The sequence below is a fragment of the Anas acuta genome, chromosome 1, assembly GCF_963932015.1.
Source record: "Anas acuta chromosome 1, bAnaAcu1.1, whole genome shotgun sequence".
Classification (NCBI taxonomy): Eukaryota; Metazoa; Chordata; class Aves; order Anseriformes; family Anatidae; genus Anas; species Anas acuta.
The window spans coordinates 203,071,288-203,087,621 of record NC_088979.1 but is presented as its reverse complement, the minus strand read 5'-3'; the positions used below and the strand labels follow the sequence as shown (position 1 = coordinate 203,087,621).

At 45.9% G+C, this 16,334-nt stretch overlaps 1 protein-coding gene across 4 annotated transcripts in view; it reads right to left on the bottom strand.

Annotated features, from left to right (window-relative positions):
• EXOC4 (exocyst complex component 4) overlaps window positions 1-16,334 on the bottom strand; it is a 365,076-nt gene that overhangs the window by 20,836 nt on the left and 327,906 nt on the right. For all 4 annotated transcript variants that reach the window (XM_068670114.1, XM_068670116.1, XM_068670115.1 and 1 more), the window contains 3 exons: window positions 7,855-7,996; window positions 5,050-5,228; window positions 3,111-3,270 (listed from right to left, as the gene is read on the bottom strand). In XM_068670114.1, the coding sequence (XP_068526215.1) occupies window positions 3,111-3,270; window positions 5,050-5,228; window positions 7,855-7,996 (481 nt within the window). The remainder of the gene's footprint in view (window positions 1-3,110; window positions 3,271-5,049; window positions 5,229-7,854; window positions 7,997-16,334) is intronic.

Genomic DNA, 16,334 nt, shown 5'->3' with positions numbered 1-16,334 from the left:
TACAATAGCAGATACCCTAATCATCGCCTGCATTTCTGCTGGCCTAGATACTGAACACACATATAAGGGAAAAACCTATTCATATTTGCAGGAAATTTAGCAAATGATACAAATCCTTTTGTGATGCCTTAGCAGTCAGAACCAGCCTATTTTACCCCTTTTTTTGTGTGTCAGTGGAGAAACTCCTTCCTAGAGCTCACAGAAGTTGGTAATTTCTCTTTTTTTTTCAACAGAAACGTGCTCTACCTCTGCTTCGTGATGCTCTGCTGAGTTTCCCTGCCCTGCTCCACCTTAAACTGAGAATCTTAAAGCAAAATTCATTTGAAACATTTCCCCCCCTGCCATGGTACTGCTCCCAAAGCCACACGTCTTGCCAGAGCCTGTTGTCACCTGCAGGTTACAAATCTGTTGAAGAATGGGGTTTAAACAGCAAGAGTCTCACCAGAACCAGCAAGTGCAGCATGGTTTAGGATTTGCCGTGAATCCTCTGTGTGATTTTGGCTTCAGAGGAGGAAGATCTTTCCCTTCCACCTTCCCTGACTGGGGTTTCTGAGAAGTCACCAGCTGAGATAGAGAAGAAAGGGGATGCCCAGTGCTCTATGGGGCCCATAGAAAGCCTTGAAGAACACACCAAAAGTGGAAAACCAAACAAACAACAAACTCAAAATCACAATGCCCAGGGAAATCTTGAAAGTCCTGAAGACCTTACTCAAATGGTCTGCTTTCTGCCATAAACTCCAGCACATGCCATTTAAATGTGTTCACTTGCAGAAAAGGACAGGGGTGCTGAGGCTTAGATCAAGCCAGGAGGACAAAGAGCTCTGCAAAAACACGAGAAAAACATTTTTTTTTGTGTGTGTGTGAGAAAAAAACAAGACACAAAACCTGTTACATCTTTCCCTGTTTGGAGGAGCCCAGGACTTCTGATGAAGTTCCTGAAAGCTGAATTATTTTGGATACGGGGAACTGCCTCCAAAGGCCAGAGATGGTGCAGAGAGACACCAGCTGGGTTAGATCTCCTCTCCCATGCCATAATAATCCCCCAGTTCTCTGCAAAGTGAAGGCAGGGAAGGAATTTAGTCCAGCTAACACGAGGTGTAGGCAGAAGGAAGAGCAGGTGAGCATTCCTCATCTTTAAAAAGGCAAAACTGACAGTCAGCTACCACACAAAGCAGTTACAGATTTCTGCATGAGAGATATGATAGAAGTACGAACCACTTTTATCCTACGTTGACGCTATTTTATGCTTTCTAGGTGTGAACAGTTGTTTATTTTATAGCTTGAATCGACCTCGGTAACTGGAGTCCCTGGGGTAAGAGGAGAACTTGCTCGGGTAATTGTAAATTCAGGTGAGCAGGGCAGGGTTCGGATGCGTGAAACACCTTGTTTATGTAAAAGGGGAATGTGGATAATGAGCATTCAGGAGTCATCCGAGGAACAGAAGGATAAAACATCTTCTGCAGATCACAGAAACCTGCCCCGAAAGAAAGAGGGAAGCAATGCAGTCATGAAAGCTAAAAAAAAAATAAGTTGAATTTGTATTATGGGAAGAAATCTGCATCGCAGGTACCTCAAAGCAGCTGATGCAGCTGTGCAGGGAGCTCAGGTATCTCGTGTGAGCTCCACAGCTCTCTGTGATGGCCCTCAGCAGCCCAAATGGCCCAGGAGAAAAAATATTCACCCTACAGCCCAGACGGGCTGGTACGCGTGCGCTCGCTATCATGAAAACCGCCGGTATGGCACATCATCCATCAAGCAAGATGAGGAGGGGGGAACACGTTCCCTCCTCGCCCTTCCCTTCAAACCCCACGTCAAATTATGCAGCTCTGCAAGTCACAGCTCTGTTCTCTCCGTAGTTGTTCAGCCCGTATGGCAAAGACCCTCCGGAGAAGGGCTGGCCACATCACGCCAACTTTGAGCAGTGCTCGGTCAGCAGCTCATTATCTGGGTGCCAGTTGTTGTCAGCACGTGCTCAAGCCCTGTTCTGCCTGCCAAAAAAAAAACTGGGCTAATTTATTTAACGTTTCAAAGGATCAGGGAGAAAAAAAAATCGTTTAAAAAAGGAAAGATTGAATTTGGGAACTTTATTCCTTGGAGGGTTGGTAATGGATCTCGTGCTCTCACTCTCCGTCTCTCCCCCAGGCCTCAGCATTCATAACTTCCCCATGTCAATGTTATTATGAAAAGACTAATTCAATAATGAGATCATTCCCCATATGAGAGCCCAAGTAAATGAGGCACTCGGCCATACCTACTCTCCCTCATCTGAGGGAGTCACGCCGCTCGTAATTCAGTCTCTGTGAGCGATGGCCAAATGGTGACACCAACAATTTCCAGGGTTTGTGGTGGGTCACAGCTGAGCCTCATGAAAAACTTTTGTCATTTGATCTACATGCCTTAAACAACAAGTTCCAGCCTCCTCCTTTGGCTATTCCTTGGGCTCAGTTCAGAGGCTTGGCCAACACAGCTCTGCTGATGGTCCCGTTTAGTTTTTGCTTTTACGCATGTGGTTAGTCCTCAAGAGATCCTCCTTCAGTGAATAAAGCAGCAAGACAAGATGAGAAACTTTCAGGGGAGCTGTCATGACCAGTTTTGGTGTTGTTTTAGTATTGCTATCATTTTGAGAGCAACAGAACTTGAAGGGAGACAACAGCTGGCACCCCTGAGGTTCGCACACAGTGGCTAAAAATGTAAGTGGCTAAAAATTTAAGCCTTTGACAAACCAAAGTATTACTCACCTGGGCACGAATCAAGACCCTGGATCAAACCAGCTTGAATTCCACGCAGGACTTGTACCTAGAAACTCGCCCTTGCCTGGGTTTAGGTCTTAAGGGAACCACACCAACGGGAAGCCCCAAGCACAGACACTTTGGTGGGACCTCCACTGTGAGCTGATGGTGAACTCCCACGTTGCTCTGAACACATCTCAATTGAATCTCCCACCCAACGAGGAGGAAAGTAAATATTTCAATTAACATTTCTACGACCCCAACTGCATTGTCTTCATCCAGTTGCACACACAGTGAGTGGTGAAACCTTTGGAAGGAGCTGCCACCCTGCACAAGGGCATCAAAATAGTAATGAAGACAAAAATAGGGTCCCCAGCTCACCTTGCAAAGTCCAGGTCAGCCTCACGGGACATGGTGATGTTGGTCAGGTTTTGCTGCAGGATGAAGATGTTCCTGCACATTTTCTTGATGCCAGACTCGCTGATGCGCTTAAAATAGTGGGCGCCGTTGATCAGAATGCAGGAGATGAGGTGGCCCAAACCTGCGAGGGGGAAGAAAAAAATCAAACAATGAAGTCACAGGAGGAAGATACTTAGTAATGGTAATTTGCTATAAAACCCATGAGTGAGCGCTGTTAAGGGGTGCATGTGAACTGGAACAGGAGATCTGCCAGACTGTATCCAGAAATTGCCTTCACCTTCCCTGTGAATTTTAGTAGGACTTCCCTTAAGGTTTCCTTTGATAGCAAAAATATATTAAAAAAAAAAACAACAACTAAAAAGCATATAATAATAGTAAAAAACCTCAAAGTTGCATTATCATAGCCATTGATATTTACAGGATGCTGCCAGATTTATCATCAGGCTTTGCAAAATGTCCCTTTCAGTCCCTCTCTAGCAGATCAATGGCCCGCTATTTGCTCCTACAAAATATTAATATTTTAATCTATTACCAAGGAGTGGTATTTCTTCACGGTACGCTCTCTGCAAGAGCAGAAGTGAGCTGCATTTCAATGCACTCGATGTGCAGCCTCCCTCTGATCAGTCCTGAACAGTTTCTTGAGTCTGAATGATGTCTCCATCTCCCCTCTGCTGCTAAAGGACAGAGCTTGGCTGTTATGAGTCAAAGTCAGCCCCAGAATGATGTACCCACCACTCATGTTGCACTACAACCCCCCCAAAAAAAACAGCCCGATTTACTCAGTAGAGAGGTTAGTACAAGAGTAGACTTTGACAAAAAGACCTGAATAAAAAAAGCACCACTGGGAGCTACACAGGTTTGTGGGGGGCATTCAGAGATACTGAGAGCCTCTTTTAGGACCAGTGGTGGCCAGAAGAAGGCTAACCAGGCTTGCAAAGCCTTGATCCCTGCTGAAATACCATCCTGTGCAGTGGGTGCATCTCCAGTGCCCCCTCTCTCCTGACTCTGTCAGCCACCACGTAGAAGGACGCGCACCCCGGCACGCAGGCAAGACAACCGTGCGTCAGCGCCACAAATAAATACAGGGGAGATGAACCAAGACGTGATTTATATTCTCCAAGGTAATCACGACAGATGAGACATCCGAAGAGCTAATGTTCTCGAAATTTAATTTTAGTAATGGAATAGCTACACTTTGGGTAGGAACTGTGCCATAATAGCACTGCGCTTGTAATATACGCACGTACCCTACGGCTTCCCAAGCACAAAATGTCCTGCACGTACATCACCTTACTGCCTTCCTGCTCAGCGTGGGCCCACTGCTCAAATCCGGTCAGAAACACTCAGAAATGCTATGGGAGCAACAAGATTTGACTGTCCTATGTTTGCATGTTTGCACTTACCAATTTGCTGTAGATGGGTGAGAGACAAAGTTGTGTTTTTGCAGGAGAAGGTGTTTTTGCAGTGGGAAATTCCACTAACCTTGCATACTCAAAAGTGATTGTGCAGGCACAACGAGGGCATGGCAGTGGGGAGTATGTTAAGCAGGTAAGGGGAAGGTCCCACTGTCCCAAGATAAGGAGGATAGCTAAGAAAAATAGGACAAGCAGAACAAAATCAGTAAAAACAAAAAATCATGGTCAAGAGAGAAGGAGAAAAAAGGAAAAGGAGAAATTAAGGGTTGGTCAAAAAAATAGTACATATATGGTGTAGTAATAGGCATCGAGTAGTTTGTGAACCTGTAGTACCCAGCCAACGAGGAATCAGGCGTCGGGTAATAGGGAATATAGGGTTATGATCTACTTTTGCTGGGCTTGTAGGATGCCTGCCACTGCAATCACAAAAGAAAGAGCTTCACAGAAGACCCTGTCTGAGAAAATTATTGAGGTTTTTGTCTGACCTTCGAAAATGTACTGGAACTTGTGCTGCTGGAGGCTGGCACTCATGGCCTCCTCGATAGCACTGATGTCCTTGTTGAGCCGGACAACCAGGGGGTCGTAGTCCATGCTCTCCACGTTGGCCACGATGGCATAGTTCCCTTGTTTCGCCAGCGGGATCAGGTAGTGGAAGCAATGAACTCTGCGAGACAGAAAAAAGAAATGTTACACTGCAACAAGCTCGCCATTAAGATATCGGTGGGTGTTAAAAATAATTAATTCTTTTTTTTTTTTTTTTTCATGCATTGGCCAGCCCCCAAGCAATATCTGATAAGCAGCATTGCCACAACATTTCCAGAGGGGTTGAGGCTGCCAAGGACAGTTGTTCCTTTTGTTTCTCCCTCCAAATACCAGCACGTTTGTGCCGACCTTGATGTGGCTTTGCCATTAGGTCTTCTGAAAGCATCGCTGATTACACTGCGCAAAAACTTTATATTTTAGATGTTGTGGGAATACAGAGGGGCTACTGAGAGTAGTTAAGCTCTCTTGAAAATAAATCTTTTATTTTGGGAATACTGAAAAAAACTAACAACAACAAAAACCAAGCATGTTGCTTGATCATGACACTGTATTAAATGCACCTTAGGCAAAGCGTTATCTCACAATTTTCCTTCCAAAGTTCAAGCAGATAAAAAATAGTAGTTCTACGAAATGAGTGGTTATGTCTGCGTTAAGTGCATCCTCCTCTTGACTTGTCATCGTCCTATCTCGAGAGGTGAATACAAAGGACCCTTTATTAACAGATCTGACCTACACCATCAAAGTAAAATGCCAAGTGTCTTTTCACCAGGTTCTCCAGCCTCGCATGTGCTGGTTCAGCAGCACTTTAATATTGATGCCTAAATGACAACTTCTTACACGCTTTGTAAGCCCTGAGAGCAGTTAAAATTGGAAAAAAGAGTGAGCCAGGGGACATTAACTGATAATTAGCACGCCAAGACCGTGCCTATTCCCAAACTTTTAACACTACTGCAACTTTTTCCTTTCTTATTTACCTGCCAAGGTGGCCTGGAGACAACGTGACACCATCTCTTCCATCAGAATCAGCACACCAAGGCATAAAATTCACACCAGCCAGGCTCAAACAGCTGTGGTGCTATGTTCTGGGTTTCATGTCCCCATCCTCTTGGAAAATGTCCTTGTGTAATGCCATACAGCTTTGGTTTTTATATGAAAACAGTGTAATAGATTAAATAATCTAAAATTCCACGGTTGTTTGTAACAAAACAAATGGTAAATGATCTGAACATGCCAACAGGTTTCATTTAAGGAAGCAGATATGAAATTAAGGAGCAGGTTCTCAGTGACCACTGTCCTCGGGGCATGCCCAGCTGGCAGTAGAGGAGCAGAAACCAACCCCAGGCTGGTGCCAACCAGCATCTGGCAAAGCTGGGAACGAACGGGGGTCCTACGGGAGGAGAAAGACAAGGGGATAAGTGCAGATAAGTGTGGATGAACACGTGCTGTGCTCTGCACCTTGCAAGTGGCACGGATCTGGGGATCTGGCATAGGAACGCAGAGAAATCTGCTCTGAGCAGCCACCAGAGGGACCGGGATTTTGCTCTGTTGCTGCAGGGGGTTGCGAATGGGGTGTGATGAATGCAGGGGAGCTTCCACCCTGCTGGGGATCCTCCTGGGTGCAGCATCTCTCCTTCTCACTCCTTGCCACCCGTTGCAAGGATTTACATGCTACGGTGTATTTACAGCATCAAACTTGGGATGCTGATAGAAGCACTGGAGGAGGACGGCAGTGTTTTACTCCAACATCCCAGCAAGAATTGTCCTGGCTTCCACTTGCACTTATTTTGCTTCACCCACCTGTGAGGGAACTCCACAGAGGACTGCAGCCAGAAACCCATTCCACGAGCCCCAGGTGAGCTGTGTTACCTTGCACCACATCGCAGCTGGAAAGCTGCTCCATTTCCCTACTTTAATGCTCTTTTCCTCAAATCCTTCAAGCCCCAGCTCATTTGTGATGCTTGCAACCAAGTGGCCAGCAGGTGATGGATGGCAGGGTGAAGGGCTGCTGACAATAACTAATGCGGATTTTTTTTAAAGCTCCTTCACGAGAGCTCTGCCAGCGTACAGGAGGACGCAATTATGGCTCAGGATATGTCAAAGCAGAACAAACCAACGGCCCATCGAGTCTCATTGCCTGTCTCTGACACCCGCTTACATTTGATGCTTCAGAGGAAGGGAAGCAATGAAAACACCTGGCCAACACGACGCACAAGGGACAAATGTCGTCCCAGCCCCGGAGTGGACAGCTGGCAGCTTGAAGAAAGGGTTTTGCTGCTTTTGATCTTTGCATGTGTAGTCAGAGACATCATAAAACTATCCAGCCCTTTAGAAAATCCAGCTGGTGCTTGCCTCCTCTTCCCCAGTTTCTGTTACTGTTTGAAAAAGGAGCAAGAAAAGCTCCTATCTGCAAGCCAAAGCGCAATGGCTGATAAATATGCAGACACCTGTTAGACTTTAAAAGCACTGTGCAATTATCTAAGGACAAAGACTCTGAAAACCCATTTTTCCTAGTTTTTGACACAAGATGCAGACCCCTCTATGAAATTCCAGTTTCGGTATCCTGCCTCTGTCCCTCATTTGGCCATCCATGGTGATGGGACCTGGCATTTCTGGGCACACCTTTGATGTCTTCAATGCTACAGCAGGCAAATATACCTGTCTCAGGTGCCATAACGTGTTCCCTGGGCACAATCCTAACCTGTAGCCCTCGCTAGCTCACTCACAATCCCCAAATTCAGGGCTTTTACCTGACTTCCAAATGCAGCACCAGCAGGCAGCGGTCAGCCATCTCTTGGAAAGACTTGGCCAGCTCGCTCAGGGTTTGCAGGATCTGTTCGGACGCAGGGAGGTGCTCCATACTGGCGTGGCTGTCCTGGCCAGGAGACATGGCTAGAAAGAGAAGACAGGATTAATTCGAGACATATTTCATCAATACCACTTGGCTTTAGCAGCTACAGCATCTCAACTGCTTCCATCCTAAGCGTGCCCGCTCTCGTCCACCTTTGGCTGAGCAATGAAGTCTGTAATTCGGGAGCGTGAGAAGCAACAAACTGCTTCTGCAATTGATTAAACTCCAAAATGAATCTGAGGGGTTTAATCAACCACCAGAATACATTTGCTTGGAAGATATTGCTCCGTGATGAGTATTTCTGCACTTGCAAAATCCAGGAACATTTATCTTACTTTGCATGGGGTGAGGAAAAAGCTGCTCTGGAGCCAAAGCACAGCACCGAAAGCACAGATGGTCCTTTTTGGTCACCTCAGACTTCCCCAGGAGAATTTCAAGTAAACCTTTGTTTGACCCATCCCTCCACAAGCATCTGGGAGCCTTCTTTGTTCTTGTGAATAAAACACAACTCTTAATGCAGTGAAGCAAACAGCAGGCAACAGATATGAGTTGCTCTTGGAGCTGTCTCCAAAGCTGACACCCGAAGAAAGGTGCTGTTCCTGCACACCAGACAACTGGAAAAAAAAACCCTCTTTATTCAGCACGTGCCACATTTACAGAAGTCCTAGAAAGCGGAGCCATTTCATCATTTACTTCTCACCACCCCACTGAGAGCCACGAGACAAGTGGTATTTCTGCTGCATGGGCAGTAAAGAAGAGAAGAGTAGCTTGGCCATGGGATTGTTGTCCCACAAATACCATCCCCAACAATGGCCTAAACAGGTCTAACTTCTGCAGATATATCCGTATCCCTCCCACTGAGACCTCTTTAAATCACAGTTATCATAAATTTTACCCTAATTACAGGAAAAATATCTCAAACATCTGAGTTCAAATCCTCATTTAAGTAACCCGTTAGAAATGACTTCTTGCATAGGGTGATTAGTGCTGTTTGAAATTAAGCAGACCTGCCTAGGCACCTTTTAGCTGAATTAAACAGTGTGATGGTAAGGGATGTCCTGGGTCACCACGTCTGGCCCCGCAAATGCTGTGTCCCATGGCCTTGAATAGCAACTCGTGTGCCATATGGAAGTCATTCAAGTCTCTACCTTCCTTGCTTCCCTTGGCGGCTCCTGGAAAACCTCTGGCAGTGAAGCTGGAGGCTAGGGACTAAATTCCAGCCTAAATGAGGTCCCTGATGTTATATTTTTGGTTCTTCATATGCCAGCATTACTCTTTGCCTTGTGGAGTTTGCCATCACTGGCATTTAGCTTTTGCTACGCTACCACACTAAACTCCTGGAGAGGTGGGCAAAGCAACCTGCTTTATCTTCTGCCTCTGAGAAAGGCTTTCCAACCCCTCTTCACCCAAAAGCAATTCTCTACACCCTTTCCAGTCTCAATTATATATTCTTGAGCAAAAGTGACCACAGCTGAGTGCTGTTTGAGCTCTTACTACAGCCACAATGGGACTAGAGCTTTCTCATCTCCCTCGGAAATACTTTTTTTTTTTTTTTTTTGGCTTTGGTATCTGCTTTTTTCATTGCTTTACATTTTCAGCTCATATTTGTTCTGTGATCGACCTGAATAACGGAGGTACTTGCTGGCAGTGAGAAATTTCTTGTTTTCCCTCTCCTTGCACTGCTGTTGGGTACATGACAAACACTCAGCCAGCCACCAACGCAACTCGGCGCAGGAAGGATTTGTACCTCACCAAGGAACTGTTGACAACAAACTCTCATTGTGATGGAGACTGATTAAATAAATGTCACTTGGCTCTGTTTGTGTAGCCAAAGACCTGCTTTGAAAGGGGAACCTACGCGGAGCTTTGGATTGGCTCCTAAAATTAAACACCCCTTCAGATCTAGCCTGAAAAGCAAAACCAAGACAAAGAGATAAAAAGTCCCAATCTTTTTTGTGTGAAGCAGGTTGAAATAGAGGTAAACATATAAGACAGACAAGTCCAATTGGAGTACAAGTGCCTAATTGTGCATCTAATTTTACTGTGAATTACAACAGGGAAAACCCTGCCTGGACAAAGCCGAGTACAACACAACTCCGGGGAGCTGCCTCCTTCAGCAACTCCTCCAATCGCGGCAATATTCATGAAGTTTCATCCTAACAAAGAGGCAGCAATGGGCAAAGAAATTCAGAGCTTGGCAAATACGGCTGAAAATAATTAATTGGCCCGGAGTGTTAAAGAGAAATAATCCGTTCACCGTAAGGATTCCTCCCCGGCCCCGGCACACTCCGACACTTCTCCAGGCATCGTTCTGCTCGGTGAGAAAACAAAACAAAATCAAATTATCGTTGGGTTGAATGGCTTATTTACACAGCCTCTACTTCCAGATAACAGCGTTGGGAGATGACTTGGGGGAGGCGCTTTGGAAGCGCTGTTTGCCCAGCTGCCACCCACCCTTCAAGCCCCCCAGTGGCATTGGTTTCCCTGGGGGTGGCGGGACTTTGGGATCAAGCAGCATCAGGTCTAAGTGTGCTTATCTGGTCACAGCAGAAGGCAGGAAACCTTCCCTATATTCTGGTGGGGGAAAAAATTATTTTTAGTGTAAAAAACTAAATTTTGACAGGTTTCTAGGGGTCTTGCTCCTGGAGCTGGACTTGCTGTTATGCCGCAGGAACGCTCCCGCAGTGCTTCCCTGCAAGCGATGGAGATGGATGGACCCATCAACCGAAATGCAGGAGTCAGCTAATTTCTGCACGGGAGAGATAGACACACATTTTTTTTCTGCTCTCCAGAATTCATTTACAGCAATTTAAGTGAAGCTGTAATTATATTTGTCAGTGGAGTTAAGAGGAGGAGGGAGACGGGGATGATCTGTGCCTTGCTTAAAGCCGGAGCACTCCTGGCTTTGTTTTTATGGGTGTTCAGTGCCCCCACTGAAGGAGGAAGATCGAGTGCTGGCTTGGGGCATCTGTCTCCTTTTCTCCCTTGCAATATGAGAGCACTGAAGTGTACCTTTGCTTTTTTTGGATTAAAAGACTTTCCGAACCCACCACTTGTCCTTTCTCCTTCTTTGCACATCCCAGAAGGATCGTCCCACTGCTGTGCTAGCCAAGGAGAAAATCCCATTTCTTTACGTCTCGCTCAGGAAACACGAACCCACAGAAGGAGTTGTAGCAGAATAAGATAATCAGAGCCTAAAATATTACGGGGTATTGAATTAAAAAGTAATTTGGAACTGGTTTTGGAGGCGGCCAGTTCTTTGGGCAGACACGATCGAAGGGTGACCCTGCACCGAAGGACCTCCAACCCACCAGAATGCCTCTGGACCCGAAGAGCTGAAGGAGGTATCTCCAGCTGAAACGCTGGAGAAGCAGCACCACAATAAAACAAAACAAAATTCTCAGCCATCTGTTTCTTCTTCCCTTTCTTAAGTACCTTGGCCCATTTAGACCACGTCAACCACAAGCCCTCCAAGCCAAGAAAATACCCAGCGGTTGGGTAAGCAGCAGCCAACAACTGGCTCCACAGCCCCTCATCATTTTGCAGCCCAAACAGATGAATTTCAGTTGTCTTACGTCGGCTTCCCGTGCTGCTGGATAATAATTACGGTTTTGCCTGGGATTTCTTTTGCTTGCTGTAAGCCCGGCCAAGATACCTCACTCCAAGGAGAAGGCGCATTTCATTCCGGCAAACCTGAGAAAAATAAACTTAACGCAGTAGTTGTCGCCCATGATTTCAATCATTTTGCAATTCGATGCGATGCCGGTGCCTCTTGACAGCTTGTGCCTTGTAAATCGATGGATGTAAATTCCCAGACCTCGGGAATATTAAACAAAACCTGCCGCGGCGCCCATAAACAAACCTCTGTAACCAATCAAGGTCTACAATAGCACGTCCTGCCCGCTCCCTGCTCGAGCGGAGCGACTGCTAACAGATTTGAATGATTTAATAGCACAAGGAGAAAAATCAATCTAAGGTTACGGGCTCTGCTTCGGCTCCGGTGCAGCCCGATCCCGGGAAATAAACCTGCAACACGCTCACGCTTTCCATCCAGCGCTGTACGTGTTTGCTTAACGGGGAAAGGGGAAAGGCTCACGGAGAAATTTTACAGCTCTGCTGGGAGAAAAACTCGTATTTGGAAAAGAGGCGCAGTCTGAAACCTTCGCTGTGTCCCACAGGTAACATTAGGGAGCAGCTCATACCTATTTGCACTTTAATTCTTGCTCCCTTCCTCCCTGCAAGAGGAAACCCCCGAATAATCATTAATAAACGGATGCAAAAGGAAATTGTGATGGATCAAGTGCTGAACCATGCCTTTGGAGACTCGGGGTTAATTCCCATCTCTGCTGGAGATTTTTCTGGGGATCTGGGCTTGCCCTCTCCATGCTTTAGTTCTCAGTGGATGAAACCTGGGGTTTCCTCCTCTGTCTTTATCCATCACTGACTCCAAGCTCTCCGTGTCTCTTGTCCTTACAGCTTTCAGCACCGCGAGGTGACACTGTCACTGGGAGACAAATCGGCCGTTGTAAGAGATTTTCCGTGTATTTAAAAGAAAAAGCACTAGATAAAGTTAGGAGGAATTAGATTTGCGTATTATATATACAAATATATTATATATCCATTTTTTTAAGGAGATAAGAGTGTGGCAGCACAGCGTGCACACTAGGTGCAACACCAAGGACTTATTTCAGCAAGATTTCTGAAGGCAGACATATTCCAGGAGACTTCTGTCCCCTGAAGCCAAAGGACGGGAGGAAAACTAACATTTTTCTAATAGGTCACCATCAAAAAATCACCTCTCTTCCTATTAAGCCATGCTCTGCTGATGGAGGCTAGGGTTGGGTACCAGAAAGCTGCTGCCGTGGTGGTGCTGGTGAGGAAGGGCTTCAAGGGGCAGCAGGAACGTCACTGAGATGCCTCCAGCCCCAAAATAAGGGATGGAAAGCAGCACTGGGGCATCGCCTCGGCACAGCTCTATGGAGCTGGGAGCTGGGAGATAAATCAGGACTTGCTGGAGATGAAAAATCCTCAATAACTACAGAGAGCCAGACAAAGCAAATCAACTCAAATGATTTTCTCTCCGTGGGAAAAACTACCAGGACCCTGCTCTCGAGCCGCTTTTCTTTTTGTGGTTACACATCTTTCCTCCCACTTTGATCTCTTATTGCTCTTGAGATGCCGCCTCGATCTAATTTAGAGTCTAAGCTCTCCGAGGAGCAGGGGCCTTCTCTTTTTATCCTGTTGCAAAGCGCTCTGCACACCTGTGGTGCTCGAGAAATAATGAACAACAACAACTATATGCAACCCATATGGCCACTTGGACCAGCTTCTGGCTGCAAGAGTATTATTTGAAGCTCTAAGGCAGAGATCACTCACTGCCTGCCTTTAACTGGCTCTGTTTGGGGAGCTCAGAGCTGCAACTCTGCAGAAAAGCAGTGGAATGAGCCACAAAATCTGGAACTGGATTTTGTTTTTTTTTTTTCGTGTTTCACGAGATTTATTTCAGAGCTGCAGGAATTTGGGAACCAAAGCTAGATGCTGTTTTGCCATCCTTCCCCTTCTTTTTCAGAAGTGTGTCTGAACCTTTGGGACTCCTAGACGTGGCTATTTCAAATATTTTCGCAGCTACTGCAAAGATCTTTTACCTAGATCTCTCTCTTTCTAGATTTTAGAAAGATTAAAGATTTTTTTCATCAATCAAGATGAGCAATGACATCTCCCAAGACTTCCACGTACCTGGCACCTATGGATTTTTGATGTCAGCTGTCTTCTTCACGCAGACTCTGAACCGAAAGGGATTCCCTAGCTTGTCCTGGCAAGGATTTGGCTCTGCACATCAGCGTGCTGACCTTCCCTTCCATGAGGTTGGGTAAGGTTAATTCTTGTCACCAAGCGCAGCCGAGCAGCTTACAGATGAAAGCAGGAGCCAACGAGCAGAGGTGAGGGCACTCAGCACCCACCTAAGTCATTCAGAGCCTTCCATTCACTGGGTGCAACCCACTTTGTGAAATAAAGCGAGCAACCTGGATCTGGGCAGAGCTCTGAGATCTGGAGATCATCTCCCACGTGCAGGCGGGCTGGGCATGCAGCCGACCGTACCGATCAATAAGGGAAGAACAGGGATTCTTGCTAAAATAAAGCAAATACCAAGAAAGGACAGACTTTAACAGGTGAGGACCTTTCAAACAAGAGATACGAGGCTGGAATTTTCTCAGTACTCGGCACTGCTCTGGCTCACCTTTTACAGGGATCATCGGCAAAACCGCTCAGCGACGCCGAAGGGGCAACGTTATGTCAATGATTAAAGGCTAAGCAGAGGTAAAGACCCAGCAAGCTCAAGGAGAGCTTCTCACTGACATTAATCATACTAATGTGACATGCTATGACCACTACAGGTTCTATTATTCCTACTAACGAACCTGGTTCATCAGCAGAGGTAATTGGGATCACATCGGAAGATCCTTAAGGCAGGGATTTCCCTTTCCGAATCTCCTTGAGGTTCTGACGAGAACGGAGGAGGAAAGGGAACTTTGTGTGCCCAACTTGAGAAAAGCAAGGCAAACCTGAAGGGTGGTCTCGAGAACATCCTTCCATGTCTCTCTGCCCACTCCATGTTAAAAATTGAAGTGCAGGAGAGGGACAATGCAACCGTGCTGGAAAAAAAGCATCGCGACCTCATTTGCGATGAGTGGTGATAAGCAGGCTGGGCTGCAGCCCCCATCAGTTCAGTAAACACTAATGATGAGGAGAGCACAGACTGTCACCAGTGATAAAGAACAGGCTAAACACTCTATTAGTTTTTCATTTTGTGAATTAATGTTTTTTATGGCGTGTGTACACTCGCTAGTTAATGAATTGTCTCGTTAGAGCTGCCTGCAGAGCTCCTCGTCTGCCTCTGCTGGCAGGCATAAATTTCGCAAGGAAATTACCACTTTTAAAAAGGCAATAACTCCTCGAAAAGTGGTTTGTTTTCCATTAGTTTCTGCAAATATGCAGCCTCGAGAAAGGGTTTGTAAGGGAAAGAAAAAAAAGAGCTGGAGGGGCAGGACACAAAACATGGTGGGATGGTCTAGCTCCATCTAGCTCCATCGTACCAGAGCCTGCTGGAAAGTTGGGTTGGTTGTTGAACACTTTCCTTTAAATACTCTTCATTCGAGTCTGGACAAGCCTTGGGAAAAGCTATGAGCAGGAGAGCTGTTGAAGACTGAATAAATCCCAATCTCTTTGAACAGGCCAGGGTTTGTTGCTCCAGTGCTCCTCAGCTAAGAAAACTCTTCTGTGTTAAATTTTCTTGCTTTCAGTAATTTATAACACAACTTTCTCCTTCTCTACCCCGTAGAAATATTTTTAGGGCTTGATTCTTTTATCAAAGATGAAACCTGATTTAGAAAGCTTAGGGAGAAAACCCACATTAATCTGCTTTTGAGTTATGGAAAACATTTTTTGCCTGTTCAGAGTTTTGCACCATTTTCTGCCCTTGGCTAGCCAAAACCAGCCACGTGCTTTGCTTCATTTTCATTAAACCAGAGCAAAAACACAGCTCCACTGACCTCAGCTTCTATTAATGAGGCTAAAAATTCATCCCCAAATTAATTTCTTTTCCTACTTCAGCAAGAGTTTTGTTACTGGGCTTCAGTGGGGAGAGAAGACCTTTTAAAAATTGTCCACATTTATGAGTTGAGGGGTAAAAATGAGGGGAAGGAAACCAAAAAGCTCCAGGCCAGCTGCTTTGCGAGAGGCACCGCATCCTTAGAGCTGGTGGAGATGATTTCAGCTCAGCCGTTAATAAGAAATGCTTCCCAGCACTCGGAACACACATAATGTACATATCATCAAATTAACGACATTTCGATGGTATCTGACTCGGAGCGTGTCGGCTCGGCCGTTAACTCACTGGCAGGCATCGGGCAGGAACGCTGGGCGTTTATGAAACCTGCAGCAAAAAATCTGCGTGAAGATGTGAAGCAAAGCAGAGAGGACCAGCAGGCTTTTACGAGCTGCCTTCATGTTCAATTCTCCCCACACCGCTGCTAGGATGTGTCCTAAACTGAAACGTTTAATTTCGTTGACAGCTGAAAGAATAAGGAGACAGACAGGTGTTGGCCACTTGGGTTAATATTAAAAAAAAACAAAACCAAAAACCAACAGCAAAGAGATGTCAACCTGCTCATAAGGCTTCCTCAGAGCTAGAAAAGAAAAAAAGAATCAGTGATTGGTGTTAGGATGCTTGTAAAGCAGCATAATTATGCCTTGACATAAAAACTGAGGGATCAAGATGTTTTGTTAGGGGCTGGTCAGCTTGGCCAGGAGAGGTGGTGATGCAGCAAACCGCCTGAGATGTCCAAAAGCAAATAGAAGCAGCAACCTAACTTTTTCCTT